Source organism: Temnothorax americanus, unplaced genomic scaffold (assembly GCF_048541705.1).
Source record: "Temnothorax americanus isolate GAGA-0224 unplaced genomic scaffold, ASM4854170v1 Scaffold21, whole genome shotgun sequence".
Classification (NCBI taxonomy): domain Eukaryota; kingdom Metazoa; phylum Arthropoda; class Insecta; order Hymenoptera; family Formicidae; genus Temnothorax; species Temnothorax americanus.
This window is the reverse complement of record NW_027509349.1, coordinates 3,385,107-3,402,455: the sequence shown is the minus strand read 5'-3', so window position 1 is coordinate 3,402,455 and position 17,349 is coordinate 3,385,107. Positions and strand designations below refer to the sequence as shown.

Sequence of the window (17,349 nt, the reverse complement as noted above, 5' to 3'; positions counted from 1 at the left end):
GTCTACCGAATTCTTAGAAATTTTTCTATCGGATTCTTCATGGGGCTTCCTCCTCGCACAATAAGCAATAAACTGCCCGCAGATATGACAACAGATTGGCAGCAGATTTGCCATATATCTGCATATTAAACTCGTGTTTTATACCGGCAGAATCTGACATTATCTAACAGCAAATTATCGGCAGAAACCGAACAAAATTTGCCATTTCGTAAACATAATTAAATGGAATACAAATTAAATGTTATAAACGACAGATTCTGGTTCAATTTCTATTATATTTCTATTATATTGACATTCTATCGACAAAACTTGTAGTATATAGACACCTTCAAAATATGTTCTCGACAGATTTGTGCAGCTATCCGGGTCGTTACTATAAATCACCTTCATCCGAGTGATCAGCCGAATATGATTCTAGGTCGACTCCGTAGCGGAGGTTTATTGCTCCGAGATCCGAGTCCCAGAAACGGGATGCAAACGGCGTTGGTTGCTTTGTTGATGGCCGTTACCGTACTTACTAAAGGGGATCAATGCGACCTGGCATCGCCGACCTGGCGTTGCCGTCGTCATGGTGAAGTTCGCGAGGAAGTGCTAACGCCCAGTCCCGTGGAAATAAATGACGCGCAAAATAATGCGATCGATTCGTCAGAAATATGAAAACATTACCGCCGTACCTGTGGAGAAGATCGTCGTATCTACCGACATTTTATTTTCTTTCGAGCACGAATCTTTCCCAGGTAAAACATAAAATTCATAATAACATTATGATGATGTTATCACGATTTTATTCATCACTATCACTAATATCATTAGTTTCAACTCATTATGAATTTTCTCAGACAGCATACACATATCTATAAAAAGACATCTTTATATAAGACACGTTTTAAACATACGTACTAAAAACATCTTAAAGATGTTTTTACGATGTCTTTTGATGACATGCGTGCTGTTTTGGTGCAGTTAAACATATATATAATTATATATCCTACTTGGGCGTTTAATTGCAGGTTTATGTCGTGCGGGCGGTGAAATCTCGATGATCCGGCAAAATTTATACCCCAAATCTCCGCTATTACACCGCGTATATATTGCATGCAGGATTATTAAAAGAAGATTAACCATCAGCCCCTGTCCAAGGGTCTATTTGTGTCTGGCCAAAATTAATTTATTACCTGTAATATTTTGAAACTCAGCAGAGGTGGTGCCATTTGTAGTAGCTGGAAAAAAACTTCAAGTAAAGGGCTACTTCAGGAAAAAACTTGGTAAGGTAGTCGTCTCGTCAGGGCATGTATTAGATAAAGTTTTCGATTTCGGATTTTATATCAAATTATATGATCAGCTTTGCAGTCGATTTTTTCTGTGGCTCCTTACCGACTATTTACTCTAGAAAATCGATCTCGAAAATCACAAATTTTGCATTACTTCATACAGACGGCCAGAAAAAGAAGGCTCTATCACGGTTTCAATCACATATTTTCGCATTTTTCGATTAGATGAAGTGAGAAAAAACATTGCTTTTTGTACATTAGATTTCGAAGAATCCGATGCAAACATAAAATACTAGCTGACCCGGCGAACTTCGTACCGCCTAACCTCCTTCCCGCTCTCTCTCTCTCTCTCTCTCTCTCTCTCTCTCTCTCTCTCTCTCTCTCTCTGAGAGATGGTTGCTGTCCAGAAAGTTGGAAAATGTCTACAATAATACCGATTCCAAAAATAGATAAAGCCAAGAAGGCGAGTGAATTTAGGCCTATTAATGTGTTACCTATATTTGAGAAAGTGCTAGAATTAGTAGTAAAAAAGCAAATTGAATTATATTTAGAAAATAATAGTATTATAACTGAACATCAATCGGGCTTTAGAAAACACTATTCATGTGAAACAGCGATACAAACTGTTATAGACGAATGGAAACTGATAGTTAGTGAAGGGAGAATGGTGGGGGTAATTTTCATGGATCTGAAGCGAGCGTTTGAAACAGTAGATAGGGAAAGATTACTAGGAAAATTATATCAATATGGAATCAGAGGTAAGGTTCTTGAATGGTTTAATTCATATCTAACGAATAGAACTCAGAAGGTGAGATTTAATAATAAATGGTCAAAATTAATGGCAACGGAATATGGAGTTCCACAGGGATCTGTATTGGGACCTTTGTTATTTATACTTTACATAAATGATATAATCAAAGTCTGTCCAGAAGAGTGTAAGATAAAAATGTTTGCCGATGATACTTTAATATATGTAGAGGGAGAAAATAGCGCAGAACTAGAAAGGAAAATGAATTCGATGTTTGTTATAGTAGAAAGAGAGAGAGAGAGAGAGAGAGAGAGAGAGAGAGAGAGAGAGAGAGAGAGAGAGAGAAAAGTGGATGAATATAAATAAGTTAAAAATGAATGCAGGGAAAACGAAATATATGATAATTAGAAGTGTAAGAAAAGAGCTAAGAGGTAATATTATGTTGACATGCTTAGATGGAACTGAGATAGAGCGTGTCGAAATGATGAAATACCTAGGTATAATGATTGACGATAGGCTTAGATTTAGAGATCACTGTGATTATATGCTAAAGAAAATAGGAAAAAAAACGAGTTTTCTTAATAGAATAGGTAGTTATATATCGGCTTATACCAGATGCACGATATATAAGACAATCATAGCTCCTCATTTTGAGTAATGTGCAACATTATTAATTGACATGAGTGAAACGGAGCTAACCAGGCTGCAAAAAGCGCAAAATCGAGCTATGAGAGTCATACTGCAATGCAATAGATATACCAAAGTGGAGCATATGCTGCAAGCGCTGCAATTTATGTCCATAAGACAGAGGCTATATTATAATGTGTGTACATTTATCTTTAAAGCGGTGAACAACATGCTACCGGTACAATTAAAAGACCGTCTAGAATTAGTGGGAAAGAACAATGATAGGCAAACCAGACAAACCGGCGATATAGCAATAGTGTTTCGTAGGACGAGAAATGCGCAAAAAAGTATTTTCTATGAAGGAGTAAAAATGTATAACGCACTGCCAGCCAAAATTAAAAGATGCGAAGAACTAAAAATGTTCAAACGTGTGCTAAAAGAGTACGTTCTGTTGTATGTATAAATATGTAGTATGTAAAAATAGCTGAGAAAGCTAATAAAGGTCATTCATTCATTCTCTCTCTCTCTCTCTCTCTCTCTCTCTCTCTCTCTCTCTCTCTCTCTCTCTCTCTCTCCCTCCCTCCCTCCCTCCCTCCCTCCCTCCCTCTCTCTCTCTCTCTGGTGAGTACGGTGTGTGCACGTCCGTTGTGTTGCTCCTATCTCAACTGGATATATTTCTGCCGCAAGCTGCCTTCGGGCTCTTTTGTTGCAGGTTTATGCAAGTCCTTTTGTTGCTCGTCACGTGCTGTTATTGGTACGCATCGGGCTTCGCCGAATTCCTGGTATTTTCGCGACGAGTGTTTCTCATTATTGCTATACTATTTCTGAGAATCATTTCATGGAGGATGTTGTCTTCTTCTGCGCATGTGCCTGCCGCTTGATCTGTACTTTCCTGCACTTGCGGTCCTGGAGTGCCGTTCGGTTCAGCGTCGATATCGACGTTTGTCGATCGATAGTATCGTCACTCGATTTGCCTCTACCGGCGTCTATACGGTGCGAGCATATCGTGAGTCCCTGTCAGTTGACTTCTCGCATCATGTAACTTGGACCACATCGTGTAATTTGGACCGAGCATGGAATCGCGCACGTGTGCCAAGTGTGGGAAGTCGATTGTCAACCAGATACTCGAGTGCGGGGTGTGCAGGAGGGTGTTCCATCCCGGCTGCATTAAACCCTATGCAGCCACCAGATATGCAGATAATTGCTGCAAATCTCTATTGGCTTCACTCGACCCCCCCCCTCCTTCACCGGCTATTGATGTGGGTGCGCATGCCTTTGACTTCTTAGGTGGATCATCGTGCGCTCGGGTGCAGGCTCAGTCTCGGGAGCGCGCCTCAATTGAAGTCATGCTCCAGGGACTGTGTGAGCAACTGAAGGACTCGGACACTAAACTCTCTGCCTTTGTTGACGAGCAGCGACGCACAAATAAGGAGATCAACGACAAATTGAACAAACTTAGTCTCATCGCGGACACTGTCGCTCATAACACCCAGCGCATCGACAAGCTTGAGCAAGAAAGCTCTGCTCTGGCGCGAGATGTCCAGGCTTTAAAGGCCGCTCAGCTTGTTCCGCGTGCCGGCGAGGAGATTGGCGGCGACTCGGCTGCTGCGTCGCGCGTCCCTCGAACGTCGGATCTTATTATCTCCGGAATCCCATCGTCTCTCACTGAATCATCTTGTGAGCTTGTCGCGTGTGTTTTTCGTGCGCTGGGAATTCCTCAGCTTACTTCCGACGTTCTTGAGACTCGCGATGTAGCGGCGCGTGTTGCGTCCTCAGATCATGACGCTACATCTGCGTCCGCCCCTGTCGTAGATTGTGCTGGCGTTGGGGGTCGGCGCAGATCGGTCATAGTCGCGCTCAAGTCCCGCGAGATTCGTGACCACATCATTAGGATCATGCGTGGCAAGCGCCGATTGCCTATCAACGACGTTTTCTCGACTAACATTCCTGGCAACGTTTTTGTAAATGAATTGCTCCCGATTCATACTTATAAGTTGCTGCGCCAGGCGCGAGTCAGGGCGAAGCAGCTGTCGTTCGCGCATGTGTGGAGTAGCGACGGGCGTGTTTTTGTCCGCAGGGACCGTAGCCAGCCGCCGATTTCTATCGCCTCCGAGGCCGATCTCGAGAGGCTCCAGTGACTCTCGGCGGCAGCTGTGGGTCCTCCTGCTTCGCGTGGTCGTCTCCGTATCGCGTGCTTCAATGCCTGCTCCCTCCCTGCCCATATCGAGTCAATCCGTGCTCATTTAATGTCTAATTTCTTTCATATTATCTCGATCTCGGAAACCTGGCTCCACTCTCACATTTCTGACGAATTAGTTCGTATCCCAGGTTACTGTCTGTTACGAGTGGACAGGGAGGGCAGGGAGGGAAGGGGTGTTGCTTGCTTTGTCCACGACTCATTGCGTGCTCGTGTCCTGGCGTCGTCACCGTCGTCCTTTTCTAATGAACCCGAATTCCTCGTTCTTGACATTCGAGGCAATGCTTGCGAACCTCTACTCTTCACCGTGATGTATCGCAGACCGAAGGGTAAAAATTTCAGTAGGTTTCTCGATGCTCTAACTTCGCTAATTCATAATTATAAGAATATCATTATCTCGGGTGACCTAAACTGTGATCTCCTCTCCTCATCATACGAACCTAATCACCTCAGAGACATAGTCTCGCAATTGTCGCTCAACATTGTGGAGTCGCATTCGACTTATCATACTCGCTCTTCCGATTCATGGTTGGATGTCTTTATTTTCGATAGCTTGGACAAGGTCTCTTCGTTTCGAAAGTCGGATGCACCCTTTATCAATGGTCACGACCTTATAGAACTCACGTATCTACTCGCCGTCCAGTCTCCCGCGGATCGTACATTGACCCGTCGTAGCTACAAAGAGTTTAACGAACACAGATATGTGGAAACTCTCACCTCCTTGCTGTCTTCGTCTTTCGTGGTAGACTTTGGCCTTGAGAGCCTCAGTGAGCCCGACTTAGACAGCATCCTGAGTACTATAACCAAAGATTTCGCTTCTAGTCTCGACATCCATGCGCCCATCCGTACTTTTCGTGTGTATCGTCCTTCGGCACCTTGGCTCACTGAGGCTTTCGTACGTGGTATTCGGCATCGCAACCGCCTATATAATATCGCCCGAAGATCAGGTTCTGTTCTCGATTTTCATATTTATAAGCAGTACAGGAACAGTCTCACGGTAGAAATGAGGAAGGCTAGAGAGCACTTCAACATGACCAGATTAACTGCGATTTCCAATCCATCCAAGCTATGGCGCGAACTCACTAATCTTGGCCTAATCGAATCACCTTTATCCTCACCGCTGAATTACTTCTCACGCGATACTCTCAATGCTCACTACGCATCCATCTCAAACTGCTTTCCTTCCTGTACTCAATCTCAATTTTCTGACATCATTTCATCCATAGAGCCTGACAATCCTACTTTCAGTTTTTCCCAAATAACCGCTGATGATCTATGCTCTCTTGTCTCCTCATCTTCTGTTTCTCTTGCTTCAGGTTGCGATCACCTTCCACTGCATGCTATCGCATTGGCCCTGCCACACGTGAGTAATTTACTCACTTCATTCTTCAATAGTTGTCTCAGACTTAGTTACTTCCCGTCGTTGTGGAAGCGTGCCATTCTACGCCCACTGTCTAAAATTAAATCTCCTGCCTCTCCTTCCGACACGAGGCCCATAGCCAACCTATGCGAGCTCTCCAAGGTGTTCGAAAAGATTCTACATCGCCAGATTACCGATTTCATTGAATCTCATCATATTCTAGACAGTCGACAATCCGGCTACCGCAAGTGTTTTTCTACTCAGTCTGCCCTTCTGCGATTATTCCACGACATCAAGTATGGCGTTGATGTGGGCGAAGTGTTGATCCTTGTCCTATTTGATTTCAGCAAAGCTTTCGACACTGTCTCCCATCATTTGCTTCTTACCAAACTTAGGAAACTAGGCTTTTCTGATCAAGCTTTGAAACTAATTTTTTCGTACCTCACCGGTCGTCTTCAAGCAGTTGTGGATTTGGAGGGCGTCTTCTCAGAATGGCTATCTGTCACTGCTGGCGTCCCGCAGGGATCTGTCCTTGGACCGCTCCTTTTCTCTCTCTTCATCAATGATATCGGCGCGTTTCTAAGGTTCACAGAACATTTGATATTTGCCGATGATACTCAAATTTATCGCAGGTGCCTCTTAAGTCAATTAAATGCCGGGCTGCAATTTGTGGCGCATGATGTGAATGTTGTCTCTGAATTTGCGGCTGCAAATGGACTGACCCTCAATCTCAACAAATCCAAGGTATTAATATTTGGAAGCAAAGGTTATATCAAACAACTCAACCTCAATGACCTTCCTCTTATTTCCGTTGGTGGTATTTCGATTCCCTACGTTACCGAAGCGCGAAATCTGGGCGTCATTATGAGATCTGATCTATCTTGGGATAGCCATGTCTCCCATATCTCCAAAAGAGTCCACTTTACGCTATACAAGCTCAAGTTTCACAAAAACTCCTTATCTCGTCAACTTCGTGTGAAACTTGTGACCGCACTCATCTGGCCTTTGCTGGATTACTGTTCTCTTGTGTACAATGATGTCACTGACGAGCTTGACACTAGATTGCAAAGGCTTATAAACTGTGCGATTCGCTTCATATTCAATTTAAGACGCGACGAACATATCACGCCTTTTCGTCACCAACTGGGATGGTTGTCCGTAAAGAACAGACGACTCTATTTCTTGGGAATCGAGATGTATAAGATATCCCGCGGCATATCTCCAGGTTACCTTTCCGACATTTTCATCAAACCCGATTCCTCGATCAGACGTTCGTCACGCCTGGTAGTGGTGCATGCATTTCAAATTCCCACCCATAGGACGGAAACATATCATAGATCTTTCCATCTCGCGGGTATCTATTTGTGGAACTCGCTTCCTTCAGAGATTGTGTCCTCATCGACTATCATTGAATTCAAACGAAAGCTCCACAACCACATCTTTTCCCTTGAGTCTGGTTCTGTGCCTGCTTCCACTCTGAGGCATTCAAGCGTTTGAACACGGGTCATATTTAATCTAGTCGCCTTAGTCAGTAATTTAGTTTTAAGCTACTTCATTATACATTTTGCGTTAATTTTGCCAATATTTGAGCATAATCCTTATCCAATCTAGTCGCCTCACGTAGTTAGTCACTCTAGTTGTCATTTCATTATAATTTTGCGATTTTGTTTCTTTCGTCTGCGAGATTGGTGCACACACTGTCACCATTATCATGTCATTTTCGATATTTTTGTTCACCGTTATTATGTTATTTTTTGATATTTTTATTGTTATTGCCATGTACACTGCGGCCTTGTGTTTTTATTGCCATGTACACGGCGTTCTTTTGTACATTTTTTTTATTTTGCCTAAAGTCCTGACTATGGCATAAATAAATATCTATCTATCTATCTATCCCTCCCTCTCCCTCTCTCCCTCTCCCTCTCTCCCTCTCTCCCTCTCTCCCGCTCTCCCTCTCTCCCTCTCTCTCTCTCTCTCTCTCTCTCTCTCTCTCTCTCTCTCTCTCTCTCTCTCTCTCTCTCTCTCTCTCTCTCTCTCTCTCTCCCCTCTCCCTTCCTATTTCCCGAAAAATTGAAGAAATTAAAAAAACCGGTTTCCAGAATATCGGTAACGAAAAATTATACAGCCTATAGCATGCCCCGCCGGGCTTCGCCCCGGAGAACATGTGTATTAAGACACGCAAATAGTCTCTCTCTCTCTCTCTCTCTCTCTCTCTCTCTCTCTCTCTCTCTCTCTCTCTCTCTCTCTCTCTCTCCCCTCCCCCTCCCCCTCACCCCTCTCTCCCTCTCTCCCTTCCTGTATGTATTTTTCCTATGTATTTGGATATTTTTCTAGAAATAATTTTTTTTTACGTGAAAAACGTTTTTTTTAATAGTTATTCTGCTATTCCAGAAAATTCTACCCCTACTTCATATACAATACTTTCAAAATTTGTCCAGCCGTTCTTGAGTTATAAGTGCTGTAACTAACCCGACTTTGTTTTATATATATATATATATATATATATATATATATATATATATATGTATATATATATAGATATAGTTTACCGAAGATTTCGCTGCTAATTTTTTAGTTTATTTTAGTGAAAATGCGGTAATCGAGCAGACATTTTTTAGTCGAGGTGAGGATGGGAAGGCTTGGCAACGCCGCTGGCTAATCACTGTAGTTGCAGGTTATGGGGCTCGTCTTTCTTAGCCGAATTGGATAGTGATTGACACCCCTTCATGCGTTTTGAAACCCTTTCTCAGTAATTGTCAAAATTCAATCGAAAAGTATTTTTCTCACTTGTAACCTTTCTCGACGACTCGCATGATCAGAGCTGATCAAAACGGAGTCAAATGAAAAAAATCACATAATTTGGAAAAAGTAACATACTTTGTGACGTATGAAATTTTAACACCATAATTCATAAAATTATTTTTTCCTTAGCAAAAATTGCCTGAAATATATTTCTGAGCGTAAAAACCTACAAACAGTCACATGACTAGCACGTAGCGAGACGCCTACCTTGTGGTCCTTTCGCGGACCCAGCTAGTCAAGTAACAGTCCGTCATGAGATAATTGAAAACAAACATATTGCAACATCCCAATAATTATAATAATATAAAATGATTTTACACGCACGATTTAATCATATTTAAGTATATTTACTAATTTAAAAAATATCACAATAGTAGTGCGGTTGGACTCGATTTTTTCGTCCGATTGGCGTACAGATACATTTGGCAACACCGCAGTAGCTAGTCTTTTGTATAACCTACAAATTTGTTATCACGTCTTCGTCTCCGTCTCCGTCTCCGTATCACGTCTCCGTCTCCGTGTCTCCGTCTCCGTATCACGTCTCCGTTCTATGAGCAATGGAAAGGCATAATATTCGTGCTGTGCACGGGCGTGAGAAAGGATGCTATGTTTCGAAATCTAAATATCGTTGGAGACAAAATGTGCTTGCGTCGAAAAAAAAGCTGCCCTTCCGGCTGTCTCTAATTTAACGTGCCCGATTTTGAAATCTGTGGTCGCCGTATTGTAGAACTGAAAACTCTTGCTCTCAATCTTTGGTGCATAGCTTGTGACATTCCTCTATCACTTCGTTACGTCAAAAGTGAGCAGAAATTCGGTCTGGCAAGCGTACTTGATGTGAAATGTGTAAAGTGTAATAAAATCTACACAATTCATACAAATAAACACCTACTAAATGAGAGATTATACCATGTGAACCTCAAAGCGGCAACAGGTATGTTGATTTATTATAAAATGCGTATACACAACGTTTTGTTCTTTGCTATATTTTAAAGCTTACGTCATTTAATTTCTTCTTTGTAATGCATTGCAGCAATGATAGACGGTGGCATTGGAGAATCGCAGCTGAACATAATCCTTTCTGCTCTAGATATACCAAGTTTTTCAACTGCAACACTAAAACGTAATGAGAGAATTGTCGGTCCAGCTATCGAGAGTGTAGCTCGAAATAGCTGTCGAGAAGCTATCAAAGTGGAAAAATCCTTAACAGTAGCTGCAAACATTACTCCTGAGGCAGAGCTATCAAAGTGATTTTTTTCCATTCAATAAAAATAGAATTAAAGTAAAGTTCAATTTGATATCAGATTACACATAGTCAGATATTGGGTTGTATTTTCAGCAATCCCGAACAATCTAATGATGAAGAAAACAGTATCACGATGGCAGAGGTGAATCAAGAGGAAAGCGTCAAGATCGTCGTATCATACGACGCTGGGTGGCAGAAGCGCGGAACTGGTCGAGCTTATAACAGTCTCTCTGGTTTGAATTTATGTAACCACGAGACTTCAAATACTTTATAGTTAGTTCGTTTGTTTGTTATTTGCGTCGATACTTAGGTCAAGGCAGTCTCATCGGGCATCGGTCGATGTTAATCCTCGGGTACGCAGTTCGATGCAAGGCATGTGTATTTTGCGCACGGGGGCACTCCCGCGACGGGAAAACTATGAAGGTAGCGCGAAGTCTATGGAGCCTGACATGGCTGTGGAGTTGATGGTTCATAACCAGCATCTGAAGGACGAAAACGTTTGCGTTAACGTACTGATTGGCGACGACGACTCATCAACTATTGCAGCAGTACGGCGCGAATCTACCACACGAATAGATAAGTGGTCTGATCTAAACCACGCATCCAAGGCGATGATTAAGGTGGTCCTTTCGTGAGAACAAGTATTAGATAAGTACCTAAATTTGATATATGTTAAATATACAGTAATAAGGGACATTTGTACGAAAAATCAAGTGAGGTTACCGACACTTTACAAGAAATAAGTCATTCTAAATGTGCGTTCGCGGAGCGTGCCATTGTCATTCTATCCTTGTTTACATTTAATGAACGAGAAAGATAGAACGATGCAAATCGCCACGGCCGAGGTTTTTAACAAATAATACATGTACTTAGCGATCAGATGAATACATTATTCATGTCTTAAAATATTCCCTGAAGTTTCCGGATTTCGTACATACCTTGAAAATAAGGGCTTGCCGAATGTTTTGCTCTGATATATGAGGTTAAATAAGTAATGGATCCACGCGCATATTGCTTTACTCGTACTGTCATGCCTGACCTAACCTAAATCGAGTCCAACCGCACTACTAATGTGATATTTTTTTAATTAGTGAATAATTAAATACGATTAAATCGTGCGTGTAAAATCATGTTATATTATTATAATTATTGGAATGCTGTGTAATGTTTGTTTTCAATTACCTCATGACGGACTGTTACTTGACTAGCTGGGTCCGCGAAAGGACCACTTTAATGCGTTGTATGGTTTGAAGCTGCCAACTAAAATCATCGAGTATTTTTCACGATGCTTTACTTGCGCGATAAAAAAGAATGAAGGCAATCCTGAAGCAGTAAAGGATGCGTTAAAAAACGTCGTGTCTCACGCTTTTGGCAGTCATGAGCGTTGTGGCGAGTGGTGTCGCTATTCTAGCATGGGTAAAAAGTATCAGCACAAAGGCCTTCCTCATGGAAAGCCCTTATCGGATCCACAGCTAAAATCTGCACTTACTTCTGTTTTCACGAGATTTGCGAATAATTCTGACAAATTGGCACCGTGCGGTTCTAGCCAAGGCAACGAATCCTTTAACAGTACAGTTGCCAGCAAAGCTCCAAAATCGAAATACTACGGAGCGTCAGAGTCCCTCAATTTTCGAGTAGCTGCATCAGTTTGCCAAAAAAATATTGGAGTGACCTACATTGAACAGGTGATTATTTTAGTTGTACGAAACTCGCCTGTATTCAATCAATTTCTCATCCGTTCAACCGATTTGCAACTCCAATTTTATTTACTGCTATGTTCAAGATTTATAAAGAGCTGAATCTGTCGCCGAGCACAGTAAAATTCCGCGAATCGAAGGAAAATGTCAGAAAACGAAAAATCGAAAATTTACGGACTGTCGAAGCGAAACGAAGAAGACTGTTTTATAAGAAAAACCGATCAAGTAAAATGGCATCCGTACAGCGTCGCGAAGGATTTACGTATGAGACCGACAGCGGATTGAACAGTGTGTCTGGATTCATTGATGAGAGTCCTTACCGAGGTATCCTCTGCACTTAATCTTATAGACGCTGGTTTTCATGAACGGTCATCCCCAATATAAATGCAAGAAATATTTACTTTTAGCTGATACTTCCGACCACCAAGATGCAAAGATAGTAATTTTTGACTTGGAAACAACCGGACTGTCGAAGTCCTCAGAAATATGCCAGGTCTGTCACTATTGTGAAAGCTAGAAGGCGAAACACTTGACTCAGGTTTTCCTACACTTTCAGATAGCAGCTGTGCACGAGAAGGAAACATTTAATGCATATATTGTTCCAGCGGGAGGCATGTCTTCCAGGGCCGCAGAAGTCACTGGGCTTCAAATCCATGGGGGTGAGATGTTTTTGAATGATCAGCAAGTTGACACAACGCCACCTCAAATGGCATTCAAAAACTTCATTGCCTATTTACGGAGTATCGGAAATAATATAATTCTCACAGCTCACAACGGATTTAGGTGAATTTCAGAGAATTAATTTTATTCATGCACTAACACAGTAAAACGCTATTTTTTTAATAGAATTTTAGGTCAAAGAAACGTTTCATATCGCACATTATTAAAGTCAAAATGCGTCTGATAATGGTCGAATATTTTATCGGTTATCATGATTTATGTTAGATTCGATGCACCGTTGATATTGCGACACATGAAAAAGTTCGGATTTCTTGAAGAATTTCAGTCTGTCGTAATAGGTTTTGCAGATACGTTGCATCTCTTTCGCAATTTACTTCCGAATCGGAAGAAAAAAAAGAAAAGGTATACCCAAACAGCTCTTGCGGAAGATCTCTTAGGGTCTGAGTCAATAGCAGGAGCTCATAATGCTGTTACCGACGTCTCAATTCTAAAAAGATTAGTTTACAGTAGCGGAATTACCGACGATATGATAAAGGAAACAATAAAAACAACCGGTGAAATCTTGCGTGCAGAGAATAATGCTGTCGTCCATGCACACAACAAAATCACTCTCGAAAGTTTGAAAGACATCTCGGCTGGCATGAAAACTAAAATGGCAAAAGCCGGCATCACATTGGAAATACTTGAAAAGACATTCACTGATTTTGGACCGGAAGGGATTTGAATGCTGCTTTGCGAAGATGTTAGAGGCAAGCCTCGAGTAACGAAAAAAAATCAAGTACTCATGGCGATTGTGCAACAGCTCGAATAGAGCAAACTTCAAACATTAATTAAAGTGTATAATTTATCATAATATAAGTGAATAAATATTGTATGTATAACAATTTAACAATATTTGAATATTTTTTATTCATATATATGCTCAGTATACGTACCCTAAAATTTTATTCATTATTCCACTGGATTCTATCTTCCTTTGAGTCTCGAATTTTTCACTCTATGTATGGTAAAGGGAGAAGAGATAATATGTATAGGTAGAAAAAATAGAAGTTACCACAGATAATATACAAGGCAAATAAAAAAGAAAAGAAATTGCAAAATAATCCTTTTTACAATTTTTGCAGAATTTCGGGCTAACATGTATCTGAAAAACAGTTCATTACTTACATAATGCAATACCTAATTAATATCATTTTTTATTACATTTTACATGCCATAAAAAAATATTTTTTGTTACTAAGGGGCGCATTTTTTCTTTCGCCTCGAGCGCCGAAATGTCTAGTCCCGGCTCTGACATACAGCGTTGCCAAATTTACCTCGCCACCATGACGGTACGAGTAAAGCAATATGCGATTGGATCCACTACTTATTTAACCTCATATATCAGAGCAAAACATTCGACAAGCCCTTATTTTCAAGGTACGTACAAAATCTGGAAACTTCAGGAAATATTTTAAGACATGAATAATGTATCATCTGATCGCTAAGTACATGTATTATTCGTTAAAAACCTCGGCCGTGGCGATTTTCATCATTCTATCTTTCTCGTCCATTAGATATAAACAAGGATAGAATGACAATGGCACGCTCCGCGAACGCACATTTAGAATGACTTATTTCTTGTAAAGTGTCGGTAACCTCACCTGATTTTTCGTACACATGCCCCTTATTACTGTATATTTAACATATATCAAATTTAGGTACCTATCTAATACTTGTTCTCACGAAAGGACTACCTTAAGGAGGTTCGATGGCTACAACAAAATGCAGAGAGTTTCATGAAATTTTAATATGTTGTTCTGGATTGCAAAATAAAATTATGTGAATTTTTTAGGAATTTTTCACCGTCCCGTTTTGAAAAAAATCTACTCCAAAAACTTAAAAAGTACAATTTTTGGATTAGATTTTTTTCAAAACGGGACGGTAAAAAATTCCCAAAAAATTCACATAATTCTATTTTGTATTCCAAAACAACATATTAAAATTTCATGAATTGGCTGCATTTTTAACATAGGTTTTTATGGGAAATGATATATTGCATATACCTTAAGAATGAAATAAGTGCAAGAAAAAATGCAAATGATAAGGAAGAAAAATATGCACATGTAACTTAATAATTTACAAATAAATGAGCGAAAGAAAGGGGAAGGTTACCGCACATTTCGTAGAAAAATTAATTATTAAAGCATAAATTGCTTGATTTTTCGTCTGCTAGACTGCCACGATCGTGAACGACGTGAACAGCAGCACGCATTATACGCACGCGGCGACCAATCAGAGCAATCCTCTTCTCTCCCACTACTTCAAACGCTAGTGCGCTGTTTCCAGAACCCCCGCGTCTCACTACTCCCTCCGATGAAGCCATCGAACCTCCTTAAATTCTGTTGATACAATCACAATTTGAGTACTGGATTACAAATCTCGAACGAACACGAATGATCCTTGCACACAGAGGCTACGTGTGCCAAATACTGCAGAGTCTTAAAACTCGTTATTTTTGTGCAAAAAATTGTTTTTTGTGACTTTTTAAGAAAAATAACATCAAAAGAAGTTAGATAAGTGTTAAAATTAAATATATATAAGACAATTATTAAGACCCATATATATGTGAGGAACATCGCTTATGTGTATGCCGGGATTGTTAATATTATATTAACAAATAACAATGGAATTTTGCTCGACAAAGCAACAGCTAAGTAGTTTAAAACGGCCAAAATTTGAGCAATTAACAGTGTTCGAGATTCCGTTACCGTTGCGCCGCCCGATCAGATGGCAGTATCGATCGGATATCGACCCCGCATCACCGCGGTAGCTCGCGCCCGCACGGGCGCGCTCATCGCCAACGTCTTCCTCACGATCGAGGCAATTGTGCAAATGGCCGCGCAGTGATCAGACGCACGATGTGTGCTCTGTGCATCTTGATTGTGACTATACACATTGAAGTGCTCACCGCAGTGATTACAGCTGCTGAGATACTGCATTAACATGTAAAGCGACCACACATCCAGCTCTACTCAGGATACATCAACACGACGACTCAGACTCACATGTGCGCGAGTGCCGACCGCCACGTTTCTCACCGGCTCACGGGCGATTCATCGAATAGGACGGCAATTAATATAACTGCCTCGCCCACTCACGAACGATACACAAAGACTTCTTATACAAAGACTTCTTATGCTTAGTGAAATCCGAAAGACTGCCCACCACTCTCAGGTCAGACTGTATATATCTCTTCTCATATTAAAGACGGCTCAGACTGTGGTCTGAGTTACACAAGAAATAAAGTGAATAATTAGTGAACACCTTCCACGCGCGTCCTTCTCATCCCGCTTCCATCGTCGGGATTAATCAGCGATTTCGCGAACAAACAGATGTAAAAAATATATTTAATACTTCAATAATGGTATACAATATAGTCAAACTTTTATAATACTTTCACTGTTCTTTTATAATATTTTCTATAAATACGCAATTTAAAACAAATATCACGTAAATGATTATCTTATTTTTATTTCCTTTTTCATAAATCTAACGACATCAAAAATACGCATTTTGAAATTGTAAAAAAATACTATTTTTTAATAATACAAGATTGACGTAATTTTTTTCTTAAGGAACAACTCTTCAGCTTTTATTTCAAAAAATTTTTTTATTTTGTGTTAATTTTAATTAAAGATATGATTTTTTTAAATGTTTACACGTTTTTTTAGCATTGTATATGAAGTAGGGATAGAATTTTATGGGGAACGGCATGATGTGTACAGTTTTTGTTAAGATCGGTAACAAAAAATTATGTACTTTATAGCACTCCCCGGAAAATTCAACCCTTACTTTATGTACAATTTTTTGACATTCAGTCATTTGGAACCGGTTTTCAAAAAGATCAGTAACAAAAAATAGTACACTTTATAGCACTCCCCGGGAAATTTTACCCCTACTTCATTTATAATTTTTTGAGATTTAATCAATTATTTTCCAAAAAATTGGAAAAATTAAAAAAACCGGTTTCCAAAAAGATTAGTAACAAAAACTGTACACATCATGGCGCTCCCCGTAAAATTCTACCCCTACTTCATATACAATTCTTTAAGATTTGGTCAATTAATTCCCAAAAAATTGGAAAAATTTCTAATACCGACTTCCAAAAAGATCGGTAACAAAACAAATGAGTAGTTCGCGGACAAACGGACGGACAAACAAACAGTCGGGTTTTATATAATAGTACTAGATTTTGAGCCCGCGCGAAGTCATTACTTAGGCCAGCACGCAGAATCTGATAGAGCTGATCCTGACGAACTTCAACAAGCTCTCCAAGACGAGGAAGACTGCCACCGCCGTCCGGACACGCATCGAGACTCTCAAGGGCAAGGGCTACTGGGAGACCTGTCAACAGCAACATGCGAGGATCTGTACGCTCGCAGACGCGGATGTCCGACGACAACATGCATACTTTACGACAGATAAGTTTTCGTATATTAATGATACTGTAGAAGATATATTAGATACGCTGTCTGAGTGCCTTAAGAGATTGCAACCGAATAGCGCTCAATCAACCCTTGACGAATCTAATATCTTCCACGAGACACGAGCTACCGCTATTCATTTGCCAAGAATTGACATTCCGAAATTCGCGGGTGAGATCACAAAATGGGAGACTTTTCGCGATATATTTGATTCGCTCGTTTTTAGTAGAACGGACTTATCGAACGTACAAAAGTTG

General features: G+C 40.5%; 1 protein-coding gene across 8 annotated transcripts; it reads left to right on the top strand.

Moving 5' to 3' along the window:
* Window positions 1-599: 599 nt before the first annotated feature.
* LOC143897878 (uncharacterized) lies at window positions 600-15,988 on the top strand. 8 transcript variants are annotated; one of them, XM_077406827.1, is made up of 10 exons: window positions 600-737; window positions 1,011-1,265; window positions 9,135-9,936; window positions 10,036-10,249; window positions 10,342-10,481; window positions 10,559-11,933; window positions 12,032-12,269; window positions 12,353-12,438; window positions 12,502-12,728; window positions 12,891-15,988. In XM_077406827.1, the coding sequence occupies exons 6-10, from the start codon at window positions 11,661-11,663 to the stop codon at window positions 13,348-13,350; spliced, it is 1,284 nt and encodes a 427-aa protein (XP_077262953.1). In that variant the 5' UTR covers window positions 600-737; window positions 1,011-1,265; window positions 9,135-9,936; window positions 10,036-10,249; window positions 10,342-10,481; window positions 10,559-11,660; the 3' UTR covers window positions 13,351-15,988. The 8 variants fall into 8 exon arrangements, 6 of the variants coding, with proteins under 6 accessions (XP_077262953.1, XP_077262955.1, XP_077262957.1 ...); XR_013257019.1 differs by having other exon boundaries at window positions 10,342-11,933; window positions 12,551-12,728; window positions 12,965-13,100; XR_013257018.1 differs by having other exon boundaries at window positions 10,342-11,933; window positions 12,551-12,728; window positions 12,891-13,028.
* The last annotated feature ends 1,361 nt before the right edge of the window (window positions 15,989-17,349 follow it).